Here is a 21,086-nt window from a genome sequence, read left to right on the forward strand (position 1 = left end):
CCAAGAAACCTAATGAGAACAAAAATGGTAAGAATGCGAATTCAGACTTCAGCGTTTAATAGCACTTGACTTTATCCATGGTTACACCCCCAAAAGCCATTAAAACATATAATAAATAAGTCTAAATGCCCCCCGAATGCTCTATTCTGTGCCTGTGCCAACTAAAATTCCTCTGGAAGAAAGATGAACTGTGCAGGAGACGGAGAAGAAGAGTTGAGCATTACTCTACGAGTTGAAAAAGCAACTAAGGAAGCATTCATGTGACACCTCTTAACCCTGGCTTACTCTGTTTTCTTCAATGTAATTTCTCCTCTGGGTCCCTGTTGCAAACTCCAAATCAATACCACATTGAGGGGAAACAAATGTCATGCTTTTTATGTAATGTTATCAGTTGCCAAAATGTTTTAGATGGTGCATTAACTAAAAATGATTTAAATTCTATATACAACATACCCAAAAAAATCCAAAAAATCCTTCAAAGACAAAATATAAAAACATTTCTTGTGTGTCTTATTCAGACGTTATAAAAAAAAATGTGTCTTATTCAGACATTATAAAAACATGTGTCTTATTCAGTCTAGCATTGTTTGACAAAGAATACAGGGCTAACTATTAGCAAAATGCAGACACAGTTTAATCTGCCAGTCAAAGTAGACAGTGTGGCTCAGGTTTTAATTTGTCAACTGGCCGATGAGGACAGATAGCCTACATTAAATTTTGCTCTTCGTTTGTAGAATTACCATGTAAACGAGAAAAAAATCTAAAAAACAAACAACATGTAAAACAAAGGCTGCATCCGAAATCGCTTCCCTGCTAGGCGAAAGACAGTAAGTGACAAAAGAAATAGGTCTAGGCCTAGGCCTATATGTCCGAAAGAGGGAAAAGGTACCCGGATGAACTAGCCTACTTCTTCCGAGAAGATTCCTAAGTGTGCATATCCCATGAGACCACGGTAGAGGATTTATGAATGGCAGTGAAGCCATCTTACTGATGCCGGTAGCCGGTAGGTCACATGATGACAACATGGCCAAAGTAGTAGCCTACAGTACGTCCAGATTTAGGCCCTGTCCCAAATGGTGCACTTCATGTGGACTTTCGGTCTCGTGGACTTAAATTGCGCGTGCACGCCGAGTCTACGAGTCCGTAGCCCGTCCCATTCAACATTTTAACGCTCTGAAGTGTGCTCAGCAGCGCCCCCTTTGTACCCTTGAAGCGGTCGTCCGCAAAGCCCGCATATAGATGCAGGCTCCATACTTTAACTACCCAGGAATCCTTGCAAAAGGCCAAGCAGACAATGGATGGGAGGAGATGTCGCTCACGGATAATTGTTGACATGGCTGAGAAGAAAATATTACGTTTTTTATGACCTAGATGTACATTTTACCAGTTGTTACCTACAGTTTATACAAACATTATGGTCATCAAGCAGTGGTTGATGTCTGAAACATAATAATAGTGCGTTGAATAATATGATCACATTATGATTCATTAAATAATTAGAACCAAATGTCAGGGCTTTACTGAGTCATATATGAATATTGAAACCTGTAAATTAATCTGAAACTCAAGCACATTTTCATTATGTGTTAAAATTGTAATCTTAGTTCAAATGGAACATTATATTATTATGTATAGGTCTGCAGTGCACTACATGACGTCAGCAAAGTGTGGACTCTGAGGAAGTCCACAAGTCCGGAGTGTGCCATTTGGGACAGGGCCTAAGTTCATACTACACACATTCATATAGGCTAGCCTACTATTTAGAACGTAGCCTATAGGTAGGCCTACTTTTTTAGCAGCCATGAAGTAATTATTTATTCAAAAAAGTATCTACTTAAGAGAGTATGCATATATATGATTTTGTACACAGTCAGTAACTTCTTATGCTGAATAGATAGCCTCGCGATTTCACGCGTTTTTCAGAAATCTATGCATGTTATGCCTTCGCGTTGCATTCTCAGCGCTGCCGCAAGGGGCGCTTTAGCGTAGATTTGCGTAAGTTTTTTCTTCTTCTTACAACTACCATCATGGCATAGCAGCAGTTTGAAGATAATCTTCTGAGCAAGGTAGTGTCAATAGCTATGTGTATAGCACTTTACCTAAAGAATATAACATCCAGTTTAATGGCACACAGACATCTTCATGGAACTGTATCGCCCCGTTGCGTACTGAGGTTTGTCCGAGCTCGCGTACGCGTAGCCTACGTGCGTAAAGTATGTTTCCGCGCTCAAACAACCAAGTAATTAAATAACCTATGAGACGGCAAAACCTTAAAGCTATATTTGTAACCCCACTGACTGTAAATCACTGAGTAATATAGTGCTTTCAATTAGTTCCGTCTCGCTAGTGGCACCTCTGGTGTCTGAGTAACAAAAGGCCTTCTGACAGCTCTGTGCGTCCCCTAGTTCCTGCGTTGTCGGGGAGCCCAGTCATGTTATTAAATTCACCACTGGCAGCGATACCTAGAGGGCTCGTGCGTTTATGTCACTCCGTCATTGGGGATAAGGGCCCTGGGAGCCGTGACAATGCAATTTCATTTCTCCCGGCTTTTGTAATGCCAGAATGCAATAAAACTGTCTGGCTCCAGGCAGACCATTTTACTGACCTAAAATTCTAGTCCTGAAAACTATTAGTAGCGAAATGTCAGACTCTAAAATGTAGAATAATGGCGCCTTGTTCCTTTAGGTTTAGCTGTTGGACAGCAGCTGCTGGACAAGTGAGTCACTAACTACCTAAGAGGTAAATCTCACATGTTTTAATTTCTAACTATGCTTCAGCTACAGGTCAAATTAAAGATCTGTTTCATTTATTTGGCAATCATAATGTTGGTGTTAGAGATCTGTGTGTGGGTATTAAAGTTCTATGATCTGTTAAAAGTTTATAGAGTCATTTTGGTTTCTTGTTTTTGGTAGAAGAAGCGGATATTTAAGTTAATAGAGGTGGCAAAATTTTCCACTGTGGCTGGTTTTCAGTTTTGGTGGTTTTGCATGATTTGTTGGAAGCTGCCGTTACAAAATATCTGTATTCAAGGATTTTCCATCGCTATAAAGAAGCACTAAAGTGCTGCAAAGTATCAAAAAAAGTCTCAAAATCTTCAGTACTTTTAGCCCTTTTTATCTTGTAGATTAACCACATTGATCTTATAGAATCATATGTGTCTTTATTCAGGAATGATTAAGCAAACAACAACAACCAATTTGTCTGTTTAGACAGAATGCCCTTGTGGAGAGAAATGTATTCACTGGGCATATCAGCCCCACTGATGCATGGCATTTGCTTTAAATAATTAAATTTCTGGGAGTGTTCTGTATAGAGGTGTTTTGACTGAATTATGGCCAGCTTTTGCCTGAATTGCAAACCAGGAAGGTCATTCAGAAGGCCTGTAGTACAAAACTAAATGAATATAAATTATGTGATTTACTGCCCATGAACTTCAGCTACTGCTGTGACAAAAAATCTGCAATATTTAGTATGTTTAACCACCCAAGATGCTGTATGAGAATATTAATCAACTCTTCTTTCTTGCTTTCTTTCTTTCTTTCTTTCTTTCTTTCTTTCTTTCTTTCTTTCTTTCTTTCTTTCTTTCTTTCTTTCTTTCTTTCTTTCTATATAATAATATTTATAACATCAAAATAATTTCACTGAACCTTAAATGTATTTAAACAATTATTTTAAATGTAAATGTTATTTTATTATATATATACATTTTATATTCTATAAAATATATGTATTGTATGTATGTTTCATATACAGTATATATATATATATATATATATATATATATATATATATATATATATATATATATATATATATATATATATATATATTGTGTGTGTGAAAATATTGACACATTTTATTTATTTATTCTTTTATTATAAATATTTAAATGTATTTAAATTATAGGCTATATATATTAAAATATTTACACATTTTATTTATTTATTTGCTTGTTTATTTTTATTTTATTTATTATAAATATTTGTAACTTTAAGTGTATTTAAATCATTTAAAATTCAAAATTTTATTAGTATTTTATCACTATGCTGTTCGAAGCACTATGTTGTGGACTATTATTTATTGATTTTTAAAAAAAAAATTCTGATCCATTCCTTTAATTTTCTTATTCATGTTTCAGGTTCATTTTCTGAAAAAGGGTGCATGGTTGTTTACGTCTTGAGCTGAAACTACCTCACATTGAGCATTAATAGCACGTCTAATTACTTCCAATTAACATCGGCCTATTAGGCAAATCGATCTTGCCATCGGCAACGATTTACCACAGCTGTGGTTTATAAACATCAACGGCAAGGTGCTTCTGACTGATCCTCCTGGCCACATGTATTTCTACAGTCAGCACAAGCAAACAGAGAGTAAATAGAATCTTTTGTCTCTGTTGTATCACATTAAAGGTTGAGTGGGGAGTATGTGGGCTGGAAGCTACAGAAGCAGACAACACTTGTACCTTGCGTCCACTCTTTCTAAACATTTGATTTGTGATAACATCAGTGCAAGGTCATCGTTTAGGTCTAGCCGTTTGACACTATCATAAGCCTGATAGTGGAACTAGTTGTGGAACCAATATAAATGCATTTTAAACATTACAGCATACACAAGGACGCTGACAGTAAAGGCTGACTGTAAGGTCATTAGAGCCAGATCAATAATGTTAATGAACAGACAGTTGCAACAGCAAGTGTGACAGACCATTTAGATGAGCACCACTTTAAAACTATTAGATCAGCACAGAGACGCACCCATGGGAAGAACTGTTTTAGGGAGATTTTATGTTGGTTTATTCATGCATTTATTTATTTTTAGAATATGAGGGTATGAGATAGAAAGCATTAATGTGCTTTTTTTAATTCTAGCCACACTGCTGATTACACCTAATGTATGCGGTTAATACGGTTACAACTGCTAAATTAATAAATGTGTTTGTACCTTCCTCCGAAAGTTAATCTAATGCTGTTTTTGGAGTGTCCCTAATGCACATCTGTGTCAGTTTGAGTTTTTACCCTTAGATGGCAGTCATACTGTAGGTTGTGCTTGGCACTCTGCATGACTGATGACTTGTATTATATGACTTCAAATTTCCTTCTTAAAGTTGCACTAGTTTGATTAAGTGCCTATCATTAAAAACACATTTTGGAAATCTATTGCTGAAAACAATATATATATATATAATATAAACGAATATTATAATATAATATATATAAACGTTTTAATGGCCTCATAAAAATACATGATGTCTGGTTGGGCGGTCAGGTGGAGTGCTGACTATGTTTAAAGTACATTCCCCAGGGGACAAAATATAGCACACTTAAGTGAGCATTTATGTATGATTCGACTTCAAGAAATGTATTGATTATCCTCTCCAATGCCCTGCCTCTACATGCAGCACTTTATGCTCTCATTCACAGGTTGCGTGTGGATTTTCTGTTGTGTCAGCTTGAAGAAATAATAAGGAATGCTTGCATGAAAGGAGATGTAATTATAATTGCTTGCCACTTAATTAATAGCATTCTGGTCTCCATCTACTCATGCAATACTGGACTTTCATCAAAAACCTCTTCTTTTTACAGCGTAGATGTATGAATGTTTTCTTTTTTTATAATTAAACAGCATGAAATTGCAACCCATTTTACTTCTGTAATAAGATTGGCTTTTTTATTTTTTTATTCATTTTTTTACTTATGTTTTGTTTTATATTTTATGATGTAATGTAAAGCAAATTGGTCAGCTGTCGCTGTATAAATGGTGCTATATGAATACATTTTGACTGAAACTTTGACTTTGATTTTATCCATCGGGCATCGAGAGGACACAGAAAAGTGCAGGGCTTAGTAAAATGTCCCTTGAGCTTGTTCTGCTGACATCCTCCCTTGGCTGGAGAAAATGTGGACTCCCCAATGTTGGGACATCAGAGCTTGTTGGCATGATAAAAGCTTCCTAGTTTGCTAGTTTTACACAGGAGCGAACGGCTTGCCAGGCATGGTGGGCGAAAGTTTGGCGTCCTCTCAGAAGTGTGGACACCAAATCTTCTGCCATCTGTTACCGTTGTCACCAGTACTTTCTATGTAAACATGATTCTTCCTTTAAAATTCTAAGTACACGTTTAATGTTCCCACTACCATTTCCGACTAATAGCCAACATAAAAATTGAGGTGGTAAACTTGAAGGCCACATTGTGGATTAAAGCTCTTGGCCTTTTCGTTAACAATGGCTAATAAACATGTAGTCAGTGCATGGTGTTACCCAACTACACAACATAATTTACATCCAAATGTGTCACGTTTTTTCTTGTTTCATGTTTCCAGTTCATGTGTTCTTGACTTTTATTTAGAAATTTGTCCGATGCTGCGTTTCAATTCGCCTGCTTATAAAAAGTATGTACTCTTTTTGTGAAGAAAAAGTGCATACTTTTAAGTGTGTAGCAGAAGAGTTTGGGACGTACTATCACGTCATTCAATTGCATCTTTAACGGTTGCTCTCTGTCGCATTCCCGTCACAGTAAACTGGCCTGTCAATCATCTTGTCAAAGATAAAATCCTCCTCATTTCATTTCATTTAATTTCCTACCGTATCAGAGAGAAATGCAGTAGCACTTTGATCTGCAGTCGCGGGTCTTTCATGCAGTGAACTCTCCTCATATTAATGCATAATGATGCATTTAAAATGTAATGGCCGAACGGATCTTTATGAAGGTCCACATTGTTATTGCAGATGAAATATAACACAGATAACATTAAATAAATCATTTTCTATCAGGTTAAACTTTGATAGTCACTCAAACCTTTATCTAACCCTCTCACTGTCGGTCGCGCCATGTTTTGTAGTTTTTTAACTTTCTACTTGTGTTTGTAGTTCCTCCCCCAAAGCGCAATGGGTTATGGGTAATATTAGCCTTTAGAGTGATCCATACTTCGAAAATCCACCGGAAATAGTAGACCATCCTAGGACTTCAGGCATACTCTTTTCAACATACTATGCTTTGGGACATACTTATTTCAATCTCACATACTGTTTAGGACGGATAGTATGGACATTGAGACGCAGGGATAGTCATGTTTTCTGTTTTTGTCATGTGATTCCCTGTTCCCCTCATGTGATCTTCTTCTTCTTCTTCTTCTTCTTCTTCTTCTTCTTCTCATACTTCCCTATATAGTAGCCAGAAAACAGTATGTGACAAAATAAGTATGTCCAAATTTACAGTACTCATAAAAGAGTCGTCAAAAAGTACCCCGATTACCGGCAAGATTCTGAAGTGTGCATATAATGGACACTTTCCTATCCCACAAGGCCACGGCAGAGGATTTGTGAATGCAGGTAGACCACATGATAATGACAACATGGTGAATGTGGTACATCTGGATTACTTTCGTACTACACACAATCTTGATTCATACTATAGAACTTACTTTTTTAGCACTCACAAAGTAAGTACTTATTCAAAATAAGTACCTACTCAAGTGAGTATGGCCCTGTCCCAAATGGCACACTCCGGACTTGTGGACTTCCTCAGAGTCCACACTTTGGTGACGTCATGTAGTGCAGACCTGTAGGGCCCTTGGCGTGAGTCCACGAGGGCACATTGAGAGGTATTTTTGGGTCAGATTCGATCGTCACGCCGGAAATAACGGTCTGGTTGTTGTTGGACAGGAGAAATCACATTTTTGCGCTCCGACGTCTTATCTCCATGTCAACTACACAGCCTAATTTTACAGTTCTATAATTTGATATTGTGCATGCCACCTGGGCATTACAATAGAAACTTCATGCTTATTTAAATGATGTATACAGTTGTACATAATAATACATAATGTTCCATTTGAACTAAGATTACAATTTGAACACGTAATGAAAATGTGCATGAGTTTCAGATGAATTTATAGGTTTCAATATTCATACTATGTTTACATATGACTCAGTAAAGCCCTGACATTCGGTTCTATTTATTTAATGAATCATAATGTGATCGTATTATTCAACGCACTATTATTATGTTTGAGACATCAACCACTGGTCGATGACCATAATGTTTGTATAAACTGTAACAACTGGTAAAATGTACATCTAGGTCATAAAAACTGTAATATTTTCTTCTCAGCCATGTCAACAATTATCCGTGAGCGAAATCTCCTCCCATCCATTGTCTGATTGGCCTTTCACAAGGATTCCTGGGTAGTTAAAGTGCGTGGAGCCTGCATCTATGCGGGCTTCGCGGACGACCGCTTCAAGGGTACAAAGGGGGCGCTGCTGAGCACACTTCAGAGCGTTAAAATGCTGAATGGGACGGCCTATGGACTCGTTGACTCGGCGAGCACGCGCAATTTAAGTCCACTAGACCGAATGTCCATATGAAGTGCGCCATTTGGGACAGGGCCAATGTGGTTTTGGGTGCAGCCTTCTTCCTCGTTGGTTCATTGTCTTGTTACATTGATATCAGTTCTGTCTTCTCATTGGTTCTTGTTTGATTAGTTCTACTTTGTCATTGGTTTTTGTTGTTGTCAAGTGTTTCCCCATGTATTTAAGCCCTCATTGCCATGTTGCCTTGTCGTGTATTGGTAACTTGTGTCAACCTGGTGCTATAGTCTCATGTTTATCAAGTCAAGTTATAGTCTGTTTTGTTTTGTTTTGTTTTGTTTTGTTTTGTTTGAATGTGTTTTGCATTTAACAAACTGCACTTGGGTTTGTACAACTCGCCTACAGTAGATTTTGTGACATAATGTACATTACTGGTATAAATAAAAATACATAAAATAAATATGAAATATAATCAAATGTGCCACACCAGGACTGTCACAGTGTGTGATTTTACAGTTTTCTCTAAATATTTAAAATTGAATCACAATTTTTACATACACCATTTTACTGTAAAAGTACACATTTAGTCTTGATAAATGTAAAAGGTTCATCCAGCATTCATAATCATTCATAATACCCCCCCCCCCCCCCCCAAAAAAAGATTTTTTTACAGTGTTGTTATGAGCTTTTCATTTGCATTTTGTCAAAGTGCATCACAGCATTAGCAGTACCAGCAGACACCTTATCAAAGTTTATCCCTAAAAGCCACATAGCTATTGCAAGTATTACAGTCCCTCCAAACTGGTACAGTTGATACAGTATACACCAATCTAAGGACAATTTAAACATAAACTAAGTTATCATGAACTGAAAAAAGGAAAAACACCAGATAATGTAGGGCTATGCGTGGAAAAAACAGAGAGCCTATTTTGTACAAGCTCCACTGACTACCTTTAAAGGAGATTTTAACAGTGACTGACAGGAACCCTGTGCTGAGGTCCTTTGGCTCATAGTCTTCCTGTTTACCTTGATAACCGTCATTCTGTGGTGTAACGTGTGAGAAAATATGTCTATGAGTGAATGTGTAAATCTTTCTGTGCTCATCTGAGACTGTTTTTGTGCACAGTGATACTCAGCAAGTAACATCTCAACAAAACAGACGGCAAATGCTCCTGACACCCACTATATGAAGTAGGAAACTGAGAAACCTCAAGCGCTGTCTGTCGTGTACTGAAACTTCTTTCTCATTGTTCAGTGAATGAGTAAAAATGCCGTTGAAACCTCAGTATGATGAGTCAACAGATTTTGTGTTGTTTCTTAAACGGTGACCTCTATTTTCTACAACTCACTTTTCAGATGGGACTTACTGAAAGTGGATGTATGACTAAGAATGATAACTGACAAATTGACAGTTACTTTTAGTGACGGGATTGGAAAGCTTGACTTGTCTTGACTGCTTCTCCGCTATGAGAATTACTTACTATAACTATAAAGAAAAATTGTGTCTATTAATCTAGTAATTTAATGTCATTTTAATCTGTGTCTTTTTTATTTTTACACACACAATTAATTTTAATGGGACCAATCCAGTGTCTCTAAATATGACTTTGGTCTGAATGGTTTGCAGTAAAATGTAAATGGAAACTTTTGTGGTATATCTTTTTAAATGTGTGGTTTTATATTTTTAAACATTTTTAAACACCTACAACTCATTAACATTATTATAATTATAATATAGTAAATAGTAAATATAGTAATTATAATTTCATTACTGTAAGATGTTGTCACACCAGAACATACAGGGAAAAAAGATACTATATCAAATCTATGTCCATAATGGGCATGAGATTCATTTTGAAGTAATGATTTAAAAATATAGTGGAGACAAGTAGTTTGTGGGTTATTCAAAGCGCAAGTATTTTGGGGTTTGGGGTGAGGAACACAGACACACACACACACACACCATTGGCAGCTGACTATGACCTCTTCTGCCCCACAGCCTAAGAGATTCAACCACACACACACACCCTGGCACATACATTCAAGTGTTTTTTTGCTCCAGTTGCCTTCTTTAATGACTTCAACATGGGCCTGCCAATATTTTTTATTTTAGGAATGGTTCTGAATCTTGCTCACAGCATGGAATTGCAAGGTAGGTTCATATCCTCTCAGGTTTAATCATTTTTGGCTTAATTTGAACAGCTTGTATCAGATGATGCTGTTGTATTTTCTGGCCTCTTTGAAGAGCTTGCATATTATATGGTAGGCTATATATAAGAACATACAGCTTTTGGATGGAATAATGTAAATTAGAAGTATTTGGTAAAACATGTCAACACAACCTGTACATTTCATTTGAATCTGTGTCAGTTTGTTCACACTGAGAAGACATTTCCAGAGAAAAAGGGAGGGAATGACAATTATCTGCAATTTTGCACCAAAAATATTATTTGAACTTTTTAATTAACTTTAAATTAACATGCTATTTTGTTTGATGCTATTGTTAGTTTGAGCTTTGGCTGTTATTGCAGCAAAATTTTGAGTTAGTGATGCTTATCATAATAATAATATCTATTGCTAATTGAGAAGAGCTGCATGCAATGAATGAAGATTCTTTCACAAATTGTGTTTTAGGCATTTCCACTGTCCTTTCGAGAAGAAACATTTAACCACATGTCCCGTTCATTCTGAAACCAATGGTGCATGGAAACAATAAATTCTGTCTTGTATTCATTTAGAAGTACTGATGAAATTAGATCCCATGCAGGAAAAGATTACATTTAAAAAAAGAAGAAGAAAAATGTGGTTTAAATTGTTCAGTATGTACAGTAGCAAGGCAAGATTAATCTTTTTTCAGAAAATAAAGTGAATAAAAATAAAATAGTCTATTGCAATTGTGTTTTGCAGTTTGTGTGTCTTTTCTTTGTCTTGATGGTGTCAAGATTTGTTATTGTATCAAATCAGTGTAGTGATGACGCATTTAGCAGCTGTGATTTGAACACAGGATTGTGTTTGCATGCAATCAGTTAAATGACGACAGTGGTATGTGTGCGGTTTACAGCAGCACGCAACATGTGTGTGAAAGACCTGTGGAAAGTTGTGTCACATGATTAAGAAACCAAAAACATCTGCTTCCTCTCGTGCAAAGCGACTCAATTTCCATCCTAGACTCTATGCATGCTGCAGCTGATGTCACTTTTTTTTATCAGGGCCTTATGCATATCCTTTAAACATTGTAAGCAATGTTGCTGATACATTGCATTTTTAAGATAATTTTAGCTTTTCTGAACAGTGCGAAATTGTGAATGGTCCTTATAGTTCACCTATTCTGTCATTTATTTACCCTCATGTCATTTTAAAATTCTGTATGACTGACTTTCTTCATTGGAACACAAAAGGAGATATTTGAATAATGTGCTGGCTGCTCTTTTCCATCACAATGAATGGAGATTGGATGCAAAAGCACCGCAAAAAGTAGTCGACCTGACCTAAAGTTCAGTATAACTTAAGAAGACTTGCTGTATATATCACACAAAACTACTTTTCTATTCTTTTTATGGTGCTTTTTGTTATTTTGGAGCTTGACAGGCCAAATCCCCATTAACTTTCAATATATGAAAAGCGCAGCTAGGACTTTCTTTAAAATGTCTTCTTTTGCCTTCCACAATGAAAAAGGTCATTCAGGTTTGAAACCACACGAGGGTGAATAAATAATGACAGAACTTACTTCTTTTTTGTCTGGGTGAATTATCCTTTTGAGAATGTTGTTTCTTAATTTACTCTGGGTTACATAATATGCCCTTCAGGATTCATTTCACAAAATGTTAGGGAGTGTTAAATGGACATGTCAAGAAATCCTTTTGTTGGCCGCCCTATCATGAATGAAGAAATCTGTCAAAGTTTATTAAGAGTGCCAAGTGCTGGCACTTCCCCTGACTGTGCTTTATATATGTGGGGTTAGCAGGGGACACGTTGAACGTAAATAACAAATAACATTAGTTGTTACCATAATGATTACTGTAATGGACTATGTCATTAAATCTTTGAGTAATATTCATCCCCATCCTTTTTTATATACATATATAGATTCAGAGGCCAGAGACTTGGTTCTCAACCAGACTGTGACCGGGATTTTGGGAGAGGAGGTCTACCTGCATTGTCTGTACACTGGACAAAGTGATATCATTTACTCCTCCTGGAACCGGCTGGATTCTTCAAAGAAGTCAAAGAAAATGGCAGGCTACTTTGGGCCAAATATACCTTTCAAAAGAGAAAACTTTGATATGCCGGCATTTCTTACAAACCTTACCGTAAAGGTAAACGTGACAAGTCTCGACCTAGAGGGAGAATATGCATGCATCTTTAACTCTTTAGAGGATGAAACAAAGGACACCATGTTTTTCAGAGTTATTGGTGAGTATGAATAAAGATTGAAGTGTGAAGACTGAATTAGCCACGGATTTCTGAATAGTTCACCAAAAATGAAATTCAAATAATTTAGTCACTCTCATGTTGTACTGAACCTACTTTTCTTCCTCTGTGGAACACACACACAAAAATGTATTTTGCTAAATTGTGTGGGCCCTCTTTTCCAAACAATGAAAGCAATAACAGTGAGCTGTTAATGTCACTTTATGTCAACTTTGGAACAATTGGTTCCTGCAAGGTGCAAGTCAAATGGTTTTGGTGTTTTATGTCAGTTTTGAAGCTTGACAGCCCAAGTCCCCTTTCACTTTCATTGTAATTTGAGCTTTTTTCCCCCCAAAAAAATATGTATGACATGAAGGGTGAGTAAATTAAGACATTTTAAGTTTTTTGGGTGATCTATTCATTTTGAGGTTACATACATGCAAAACTTATCAGTCTCTCTGTTTTGTCTCTAAGCTCGGCCTGATATTGACATAACTGTGAAGAAGGAAGTTGTGAACAGGACCCTCTACCATGCTGTCACTTGCTCTGCCTCCAGTGCCAAGCCTAAGGCTGTGATTAGATGGGAGATCTCTGGTGCCCTTCCAAGAGATGACATCTTCTCTGTGAACATGACTAATACAGTTCATCCCAATGGCACAACCAGTTCAATCAGTGTACTGCGCTTCCCCTTAATTATGAATAATGAGAGCACTGTTACCTGTGTGGTCAATCATTCAGCTTTTACTGAACCTGAGAGAGTCAACATTGAGGTGGACACATTTGGTAAGTTCAGTTTTGATAGGTACAGGTAATCAAAAGAGATATCGCTATTAGGAAAAGCCAGAGAGTGTCAGACAACAGAAATTACTTTTCTGTTCTTGTGCATTGGCTGAGGTTTTTTTTTATGAAACCTGAAAGGTAGAACTGAGAAATCAAGTTGGTATACTGTCTGCACTTTGCGCCAGTGTTGCATGTGTTTCCTGCGGTATTTGCAGCAGCTGTCTGACCACAAAAGTCATACTCTGAAGCTACAGCATAGAGGTGTTTCTTAAAGAATACAAAAACTTAACTTATATTCTACAAAATAGAATACTGGTGGACTCAGCAAAAACTGTTCTCAGAGTTAGGGTTTTTAGCGTGTTTTAGCAAGTAATTCCCTGGGATCAAGTCACATGAAACTGCTTTTTAAATGTAGAAAGTGTCATGCATTTTGATATATGCCCAGTTATAATGTTGTTATGCATGTATAATGTCCATCATTTGTTCAATTACTGCAGCCATGGTTAATAGAAAATGTACATGAACGTCCCTTTATATAATTCTGTTTACCTTCTGCCTTATGTTAGCGGTAATAGCGCAATTAATTGCTGTAGATTTTTGTAACTTGTAATTTAACATATTTACTTATAAACATACATACATACATATAGGACACAATCTATAAAGGCAAATTTTACATATAAAGTAGAATTTACATAAAGCATAGCGTTTGGCATGAAAAGAACAACAACAGCTTAATTTGAATACTCACTGCGCTATTCAGTGCCTAGCAAAACTAGATTGCATGTGTTTAGTGAATAGGGTTTTGCACTGAAATGCTGCACGCAAAAGTGCCGCTACTTTTTAGTGAATTCACCCTTTGTTATTTCTTAAAACATGACATCTAAACCAATTGTCCTTGTTGGAGCTATAGTTAGCATCTCCAACAGCTTGGTAAACAGAAGGAACAGCTGATAAAACTCAGTTAAACTCAAATGTCAGCTTGTTTAACCTTAAGATAATACTAACAGATACACTTCTCAGTTTTCTAAATAGGATAGTCTCTTAGAGGATTTTTCATGAACTTCCACTGTTCATATTGGCACTTTTCTTCTTTTTATCAGTTTCTCCAATTATTAGCATGGAGACTGTCCTGGTCCAAGAAGGAGGAGAAGACTTTCAAGAGGTCATCTGCATGGCAACAGGGGGGAGTCCACATCCAAATATCACATGGAGACTGCCTGAATTCAAAAGCACACCACCTTTACTGAAAAATGACTCCAAACCAGAGTCTGTTATCAGTTCTTACCGGTTCCCATCAGATCCTTATGAAGGAGAAACTATCTCTTGTGTTTTTGGCTACATGTTTCTCCCTTTCATAAACACAAGGACAATCACTTTGCCAATTTACTGTGAGTATACCAGCACTATTTAAACTAATTAGATACACATATGTAGCATGTTTGAAGCGGTCTCTCACTTGTAAAAACTTTGTACCCTCTAGATCTTTCCTCACTTCAGCTGAAGGACGTTGATGATCCCATTAACAGTGAGAATCAGACTTCACTGGCGTTTGAGGTGGGGGATGTGAACATTACAATAAGGATGGATGTTTTGTCCAATTTACCAAGTTATAAAATGAACTGTTCCAGGTAAGAGTTATTAATAATATACTGATGCAACACAATGATAGTTTTAGACAATTTCCTCCACATTATAAAAATATTGGATTCTAGTATATTTGCTACAGCATAAAGACACTGAGACAAGTTGTGAAATGCTTGCTCTGCACTTTTGTTTCATTTAATCAAGGGAAGGTCAACCACTGCCTGAGGATGTGGATGTGGTTGGCAGCGATATCTTTATCAGAGGTCCTGTAGAGCTGCACCTTGCTGGACAGTATCTCTGCCAGGCGTCTTACCGTAGGCATCAAGTTTCCTTGCAATTCACAATTGAAGTGAATCCAAAAGTTATTTTGCCAGGTATGCTATCATAATATTTTATCATAAAACTGTATTCACATTCCACACTCTATTTACATTTTAAATATGTGTTTGTTTTCAGTGATATTTCCCCCAAACATCAGTGTGAATTTAGTAGAGAATTCAGAGTACATTCACATTGAGTGTTTGGCCTTCAATGCTGTTCCCACTGCAAACATGTCCTGGATCATTTCGCAAGAGATGAATAGTACAATTCAGTCTAATGTCACATCCTATAATGGATCTTATTCTGTCAAAAGTGTCTTGACTGTGCCCAGCTGCATGGCACGCGAATATGTAGCTGAGTGTGTAGTCGACCATCCTGCTTTCATGGAAAAAGAGAGGCGGCAGATTGCTCTTCCTATGTGTGGTAAGACACTGGTGGCTTTTATTCTCTAAATTCATTCTAGATGTTAAACATGTAGCAGGGTTGTGCACCATTCTGAACCTAAATGGGAATGCCTTTTAAATTCAATTCCTGAATTTGAATAGTTGTAGCAAACAGGATGTAGAATTGAGATTCAAATTTAATTGTAATTGAAATTCAAAGACTCAACTGTAATTTTTAACTAGAAAAGCAACGTTTGTCATACACAAAACATTGAAAACAAATTGTCTAATGTTTTGATGGATGGATGGATGGATGGATGGATGGATGGATGGATGGATGGATGGATGGATGGATGGATGGATGGATGGATGGATGGATGGATGGATGGATGGATGGATGGATGGATGGATAGATAGATAGATAGATAGATAGATAGATAGATAGATAGATAGATAGATAGATAGATAGAGATAGATAGATAGATAGATAGATAGATAGATAGATAGATAGATAGATAGATAGACAGACAGACTAGGTTTTATAACAGCTATCTATCAAACATTCTGACATTTTGGTCTTTTTTGCAGCACCGCCAAATATAACCTTGCAGTCTAGTATTAAATGGGACAGTGGCGTTGCATACACATGGCTGGTGTGTTCAGTGCAGAGCCAGACTCCAGTAGCAGCCATCACCTGGGCCGTAGACTGCCATGGCAATGACAGTGGCTCTAATGAGTTCGTAATGAGTCAGCCTGACTTTCAGCAGAGTCATAAGTTTGCCGCCGAGAGTGCGGCACGTATTCCTATTTACTCACATTCCGGATGCAGTGTGACCTGTGCGGTTGAGCCTCAAGGGTTAGAGAAACCAGAGAACAAGACTATTGACCTCCCACGCTTAGGTAAGTTTCATTATTAAATTAACCCCTCTTGAGCCAAAATATATTAATTTGATTACATTAGGAAACTAAATGTCAAACCATTCACTGACCTAATTGTCACTGTATATCACTGCGATCTACCAATCTGTATGCTGTGCTGCTTATTGCTGGAATTTAAAGAAATATTCTTGTAAAAGTTAAGCTTAATCAACAGCAGTTGGCATAATGTTGATTACCAATAAAATTAATTGTGACTCCAAAAATCTGGGTTACAGTGTATTTACAATGGAAGTGATTGGGGCAATCTTTAAAAGTTAAAAAACTAAGTGTCACTGAGTGTACACTGTCATTGTATAAGGGCCTTACCGAAATCTCAGTTTTTGCATTTAAAAAAAAAAAAATATGAGGGACGAGTCAAAATAATTTTTTGTGGTAATCGACAAATGCAATCAGTTGCGCTTAACCTGTCTCAAACCCTATTCCTTTGGTCACAATGTAACAGAAGTGCCGAGTCAGATCTAGTCTTTCGTATTGTGGTGTACATCTAAGTGAAACGGATTTACAAAAAAGAAAAATGTAAAACAGAGCTTAGTTCTGTGCATTGATCTTTTTTAAATAAAAAAAATATCATTAATAAATAAAAAAATATATATCGATACATATATGCATGATGAATGGTTCACTTTAAGATTAATAACATGCATTTAGAAAATAGATGGGTGAATTTTCATTCCATGCTGAATAAAGGCCAATTCACACTGCACTGACAGACGCCGACCAACACGGACAATCATCGGATTACAGTACATCTCAGACATTCCACTACAGACAAATGCCAATTAAACGTTCCATCGGTGAAAACAACCACTGACCTACACCAACAGATAGCAACTGGGGTAACACACTGATCCACCAAAACCTGACGTATGTGTCTGTTGCTGTTGGTCGGTGTTGGACAGTGCAGTGATAATTGGCCTTGAGATTATATAGCTAATGGAAACACTGGCCGATACATCAAGTAATGAAAACCTCTTTGCTATTAGGTCCGTCTGCAAGCCGTGTGTTTTTGGGTGAAGGGAGACACACTCATATTTGGCATGCTGTGTGCGAGTATAGCGGCGAAGGGGTGAAACCCAACATATCCTGGGTCCTTCCTGATGAGGACACCGTAATTCCGGCAACTACTGAGTCCAAGAACGACGGAATTAAAGTAGAAGTCAATTCAACTTATGCATTTGAACTCAGTCAGTATGAGGGAAAGTATTTGATATGTCTGATCCAGAACAAGCTCGGCAGGGATGAGAGACTGGCGATTCGTGTTCCAAAATACTGTAAGTGTTTCTCAACTTAAAAAAATGGTGATTGGCATGAATTCTGGCTGTTCATTCAGTAATGTATTTTATTTGCTGAATGCAATCTGTTGTTTTTTCCACTCAGCTATCTCATCTATTGAGGTTGTAAACAAAACCACATTTGAACGTAGAAGTCATGGCCAGCATGTGCATCGATTAGCATTGCAAGAAAACCTCCCTAATCAGAAGATACTTCTCAGAGCCCACGGCAATGCACCATCATACAAGACGATATGTTACAGGTATGTTGAGTCATGCATGTTTAAATAAGACACAACATACTTAAGAATTCATATATATTTATATATTCATTTATAATAGTGCCCATCAAAAAATAGAAAAAACTTCATGACAGTATCACAGCCTAAGGTGCAGTTCCACAGCACTCTCTCTTAAAGCCTAAACGTGGCAAATTGATTTTTCTTTTATGCCAGACACCCAGAGGGATAAATAGAGAAGAGAAGGGCTAGTAAAAGTTTTTACAATCATGTTTCACTGCATCAGACTGTGAAGTTCTAGAGTATTCGTTTTGATTGAACCATTACATGCTTTTACTATTATCACAGAGCAATGCTCCCTTAAGTTTGTCATTTTTAATGAACACTACTACATTATCTTACTCGCCTTCAGTTCATCCCAAACTTTTATGATTTTCTATGAAGCACAAAAGAAGATATTCAGCAGAATGTTCATGCTGCTCTTTTCCATACAATGTAAATGACTGGAGACAGATGCTGTCAAGCTACTAGAGTGTTATTGTCAATTAAAACCAAAACTACATGTATTACAAATTGTTTTTGCTAATTGATATAAAGCTGAAATATTATATAATATAAAAAAAAGTAAATTAGAAATGTTCCCTTAACAACTAACTGAAATCAGTGAAGTACTGAAATTACTAAAAACTGAAAGAAAAATAAAGCTAAACAAAAATATTTATTATTATAATTAATGATAATAACAAAATTACAAAGTAAAATTAAAATGTAAAAAAGCTAGGAGCTTGACAGTATGCATCACCATTCACTATTATTCTGTTCAGAAGAGCAAAGTGAACATGTTCCATGAACAAAAGAAAGTCAAAGAGGTTTGAAATGACATGAGGGTGAGTAAATGATTGCAGAATTTTTATTTGTGTAAACTATTCCTTTAACTTTTTCAATACCCATTGTAATTTGTTTTATATGTGCTAGTGACAAATGAACCAAAATTCTTCTCTATGTTCCATCTATTAGTTTCTAGGGAATAAATGGACTTTTTTTTGCACACACACCAGTGTTGTTTTTTTTCTCTGAACCATGCCTCTGAATTGTTCTTATCCCAGGGAGGACGGGTCAGCAGCACACACTGTTTCCATGGCATTAGTTTTTACAAAACCAGTGTCTGAACTGGATGCAGGACTGTACTTATGCCATGTCTCGTACCAGCACCTCACGGCTAATGTTTTAATTCGTGTGGATGTAACCAGTGAAGAGACTGAACACAGTGAGTTTAGCACATATCAGCCCTACTCTAGATGATCAATATTGGTAGTATATAGATGAAATGAAAATTCTGTCTGATTTCCCACAGTGATATTCATCATCATCTGCTTCACGTCAGCCGCTGCAATCGCCCTCATCTTGATCATCGTTTTGTTTGTCCTCTGGTGAGTAGAGTTGCTTTCTAACAACCTTAGGTACAATTTAGTTTTATATATATATTACCATACAGGTGAGATTAGAGGAGGCAAACAGGAAGCAAGGTATCTTACCTAGACCAATAACATGCATAGTGTTCATAAACAGGATACATGGTGGCTTGCACAAGCTGGCAGACGAAAAACCACATCTACCGCTACTCTGCTATTCACTAGACATAAACAGATTGTTCATGCCTCAGTGGTACAGACTGATGTCGTCAATTAAAATTGCAAAAGTGATGCCTTTTTTGTTGTACAAAAAAACAGACCTATATAAATTAACATGTCTTATCCAATTGTTATTTCTTTCTAGTAAAAGTGGGAAAAGTCACTCATCACAAAAGGTACAGAAGTGTTATATGATTAGTTTGTCCAATAAGATATCAATGGCTCATTTAAATCAAGTATTACATTTTTGTTTGTTTGTTTAAAAAAAGAAGAACAGGAAAGAGCGCGAGTCTCTATCAGCTCTAATGCAGGACCCTCGTTGCCCAGAGAGGACGTTGCTTCCAGGCGAGGCTGGGCCACACTATGCGGAGCTTGTGCACTATTCTATTGTTTTTGATGTTAAAAGCACTGTGTGAATCACCGGTTGGGTTTTATGCAGGTAATATATCAGTTTTTGCACACACTTTTAGAGTTCAGGCCAGCTTGGATGCATGCTTTCGAAAAGGGGGACATGTCTAGAAAATCTTTCATTTTCATATAAAATAATATAAGTGGTAATGAAAAGAGAAATTGTTAACATGGATATTTCACTAGTGGTCTCAGGCTCTTGGACACCACTGTATATTTGCATTGAAATTGCCTTACATCAGTGTTCTTATTCCTCAATTACCAATACCGATTGTAGGGCAAAGTCCCAGATTTAAGTAGCTTGGTATTACTTTCAGCATTATAATTAAGTAGCATTGTTTTTGTGAGCATGTTTGTAATGAATGTTTTCCTATCTGTTTAGATTGTTATTTTGATCTGATTTGCACAGACATATACTTTAAATGTCTGGTTGTTGTCTTCTATCTTGTTTCAATTCCAACTGGACTTGTAGTGCACAAACTGACTGAATCTGTAACGCTGTAGCACCCTCTGGTGATCGTGCAGTATATGGTGAGGGAATCTGAATCTGTTACGCTGTAGCACCCTCTGGTGATCGTGCAGTATATGGTGGGGGAATCTATACATCTGTAAAGTACTGCAACTGTCCAGTCTGATTTTTTTACTACTTAATACTTATATATTTAGTCTTCGTCTGAATTAAGACTGGTCTTCCTATGTGTTGCTGATGTTCTATTGTAAGACGTTTAGGTGAAATAATGTCACTGTGATTGATACTTCTAAAAAGAGAATAAAATACTTGACTAATTTAAATACGTATCGAGTCAGTTT

General features: G+C 36.8%; 1 protein-coding gene across 4 annotated transcripts; it reads left to right on the top strand.

The window, feature by feature from the left end:
* The first annotated feature begins 2,036 nt into the window (after positions 1-2,036).
* LOC307167747 (uncharacterized protein) lies at positions 2,037-21,065 on the top strand. 4 transcript variants are annotated; one of them, XM_079887021.1, is made up of 15 exons: positions 2,037-2,066; positions 2,686-2,716; positions 12,394-12,720; positions 13,192-13,500; positions 14,601-14,888; positions 14,981-15,128; positions 15,289-15,458; positions 15,541-15,828; positions 16,377-16,688; positions 17,711-17,998; positions 18,105-18,261; positions 19,344-19,504; positions 19,592-19,667; positions 20,014-20,044; positions 20,138-21,065. In XM_079887021.1, the coding sequence occupies exons 3-15, from the start codon at positions 12,540-12,542 to the stop codon at positions 20,282-20,284; spliced, it is 2,556 nt and encodes an 851-aa protein (XP_079743147.1). In that variant the 5' UTR covers positions 2,037-2,066; positions 2,686-2,716; positions 12,394-12,539; the 3' UTR covers positions 20,285-21,065. The 4 variants fall into 4 exon arrangements, with proteins under 4 accessions (XP_079743147.1, XP_079743148.1, XP_079743145.1 ...); XM_079887022.1 differs by lacking the exon at positions 2,686-2,716 and having other exon boundaries at positions 2,045-2,066; XM_079887019.1 differs by lacking the exons at positions 2,037-2,066; positions 2,686-2,716 and adding an exon at positions 10,282-10,459.
* Positions 21,066-21,086: the final 21 nt, after the last annotated feature.

Source organism: Squalius cephalus (genome assembly GCF_949319135.1).
Source record: "Squalius cephalus genome assembly, chromosome: 11".
Classification (NCBI taxonomy): Eukaryota; Metazoa; Chordata; class Actinopteri; order Cypriniformes; family Leuciscidae; genus Squalius; species Squalius cephalus.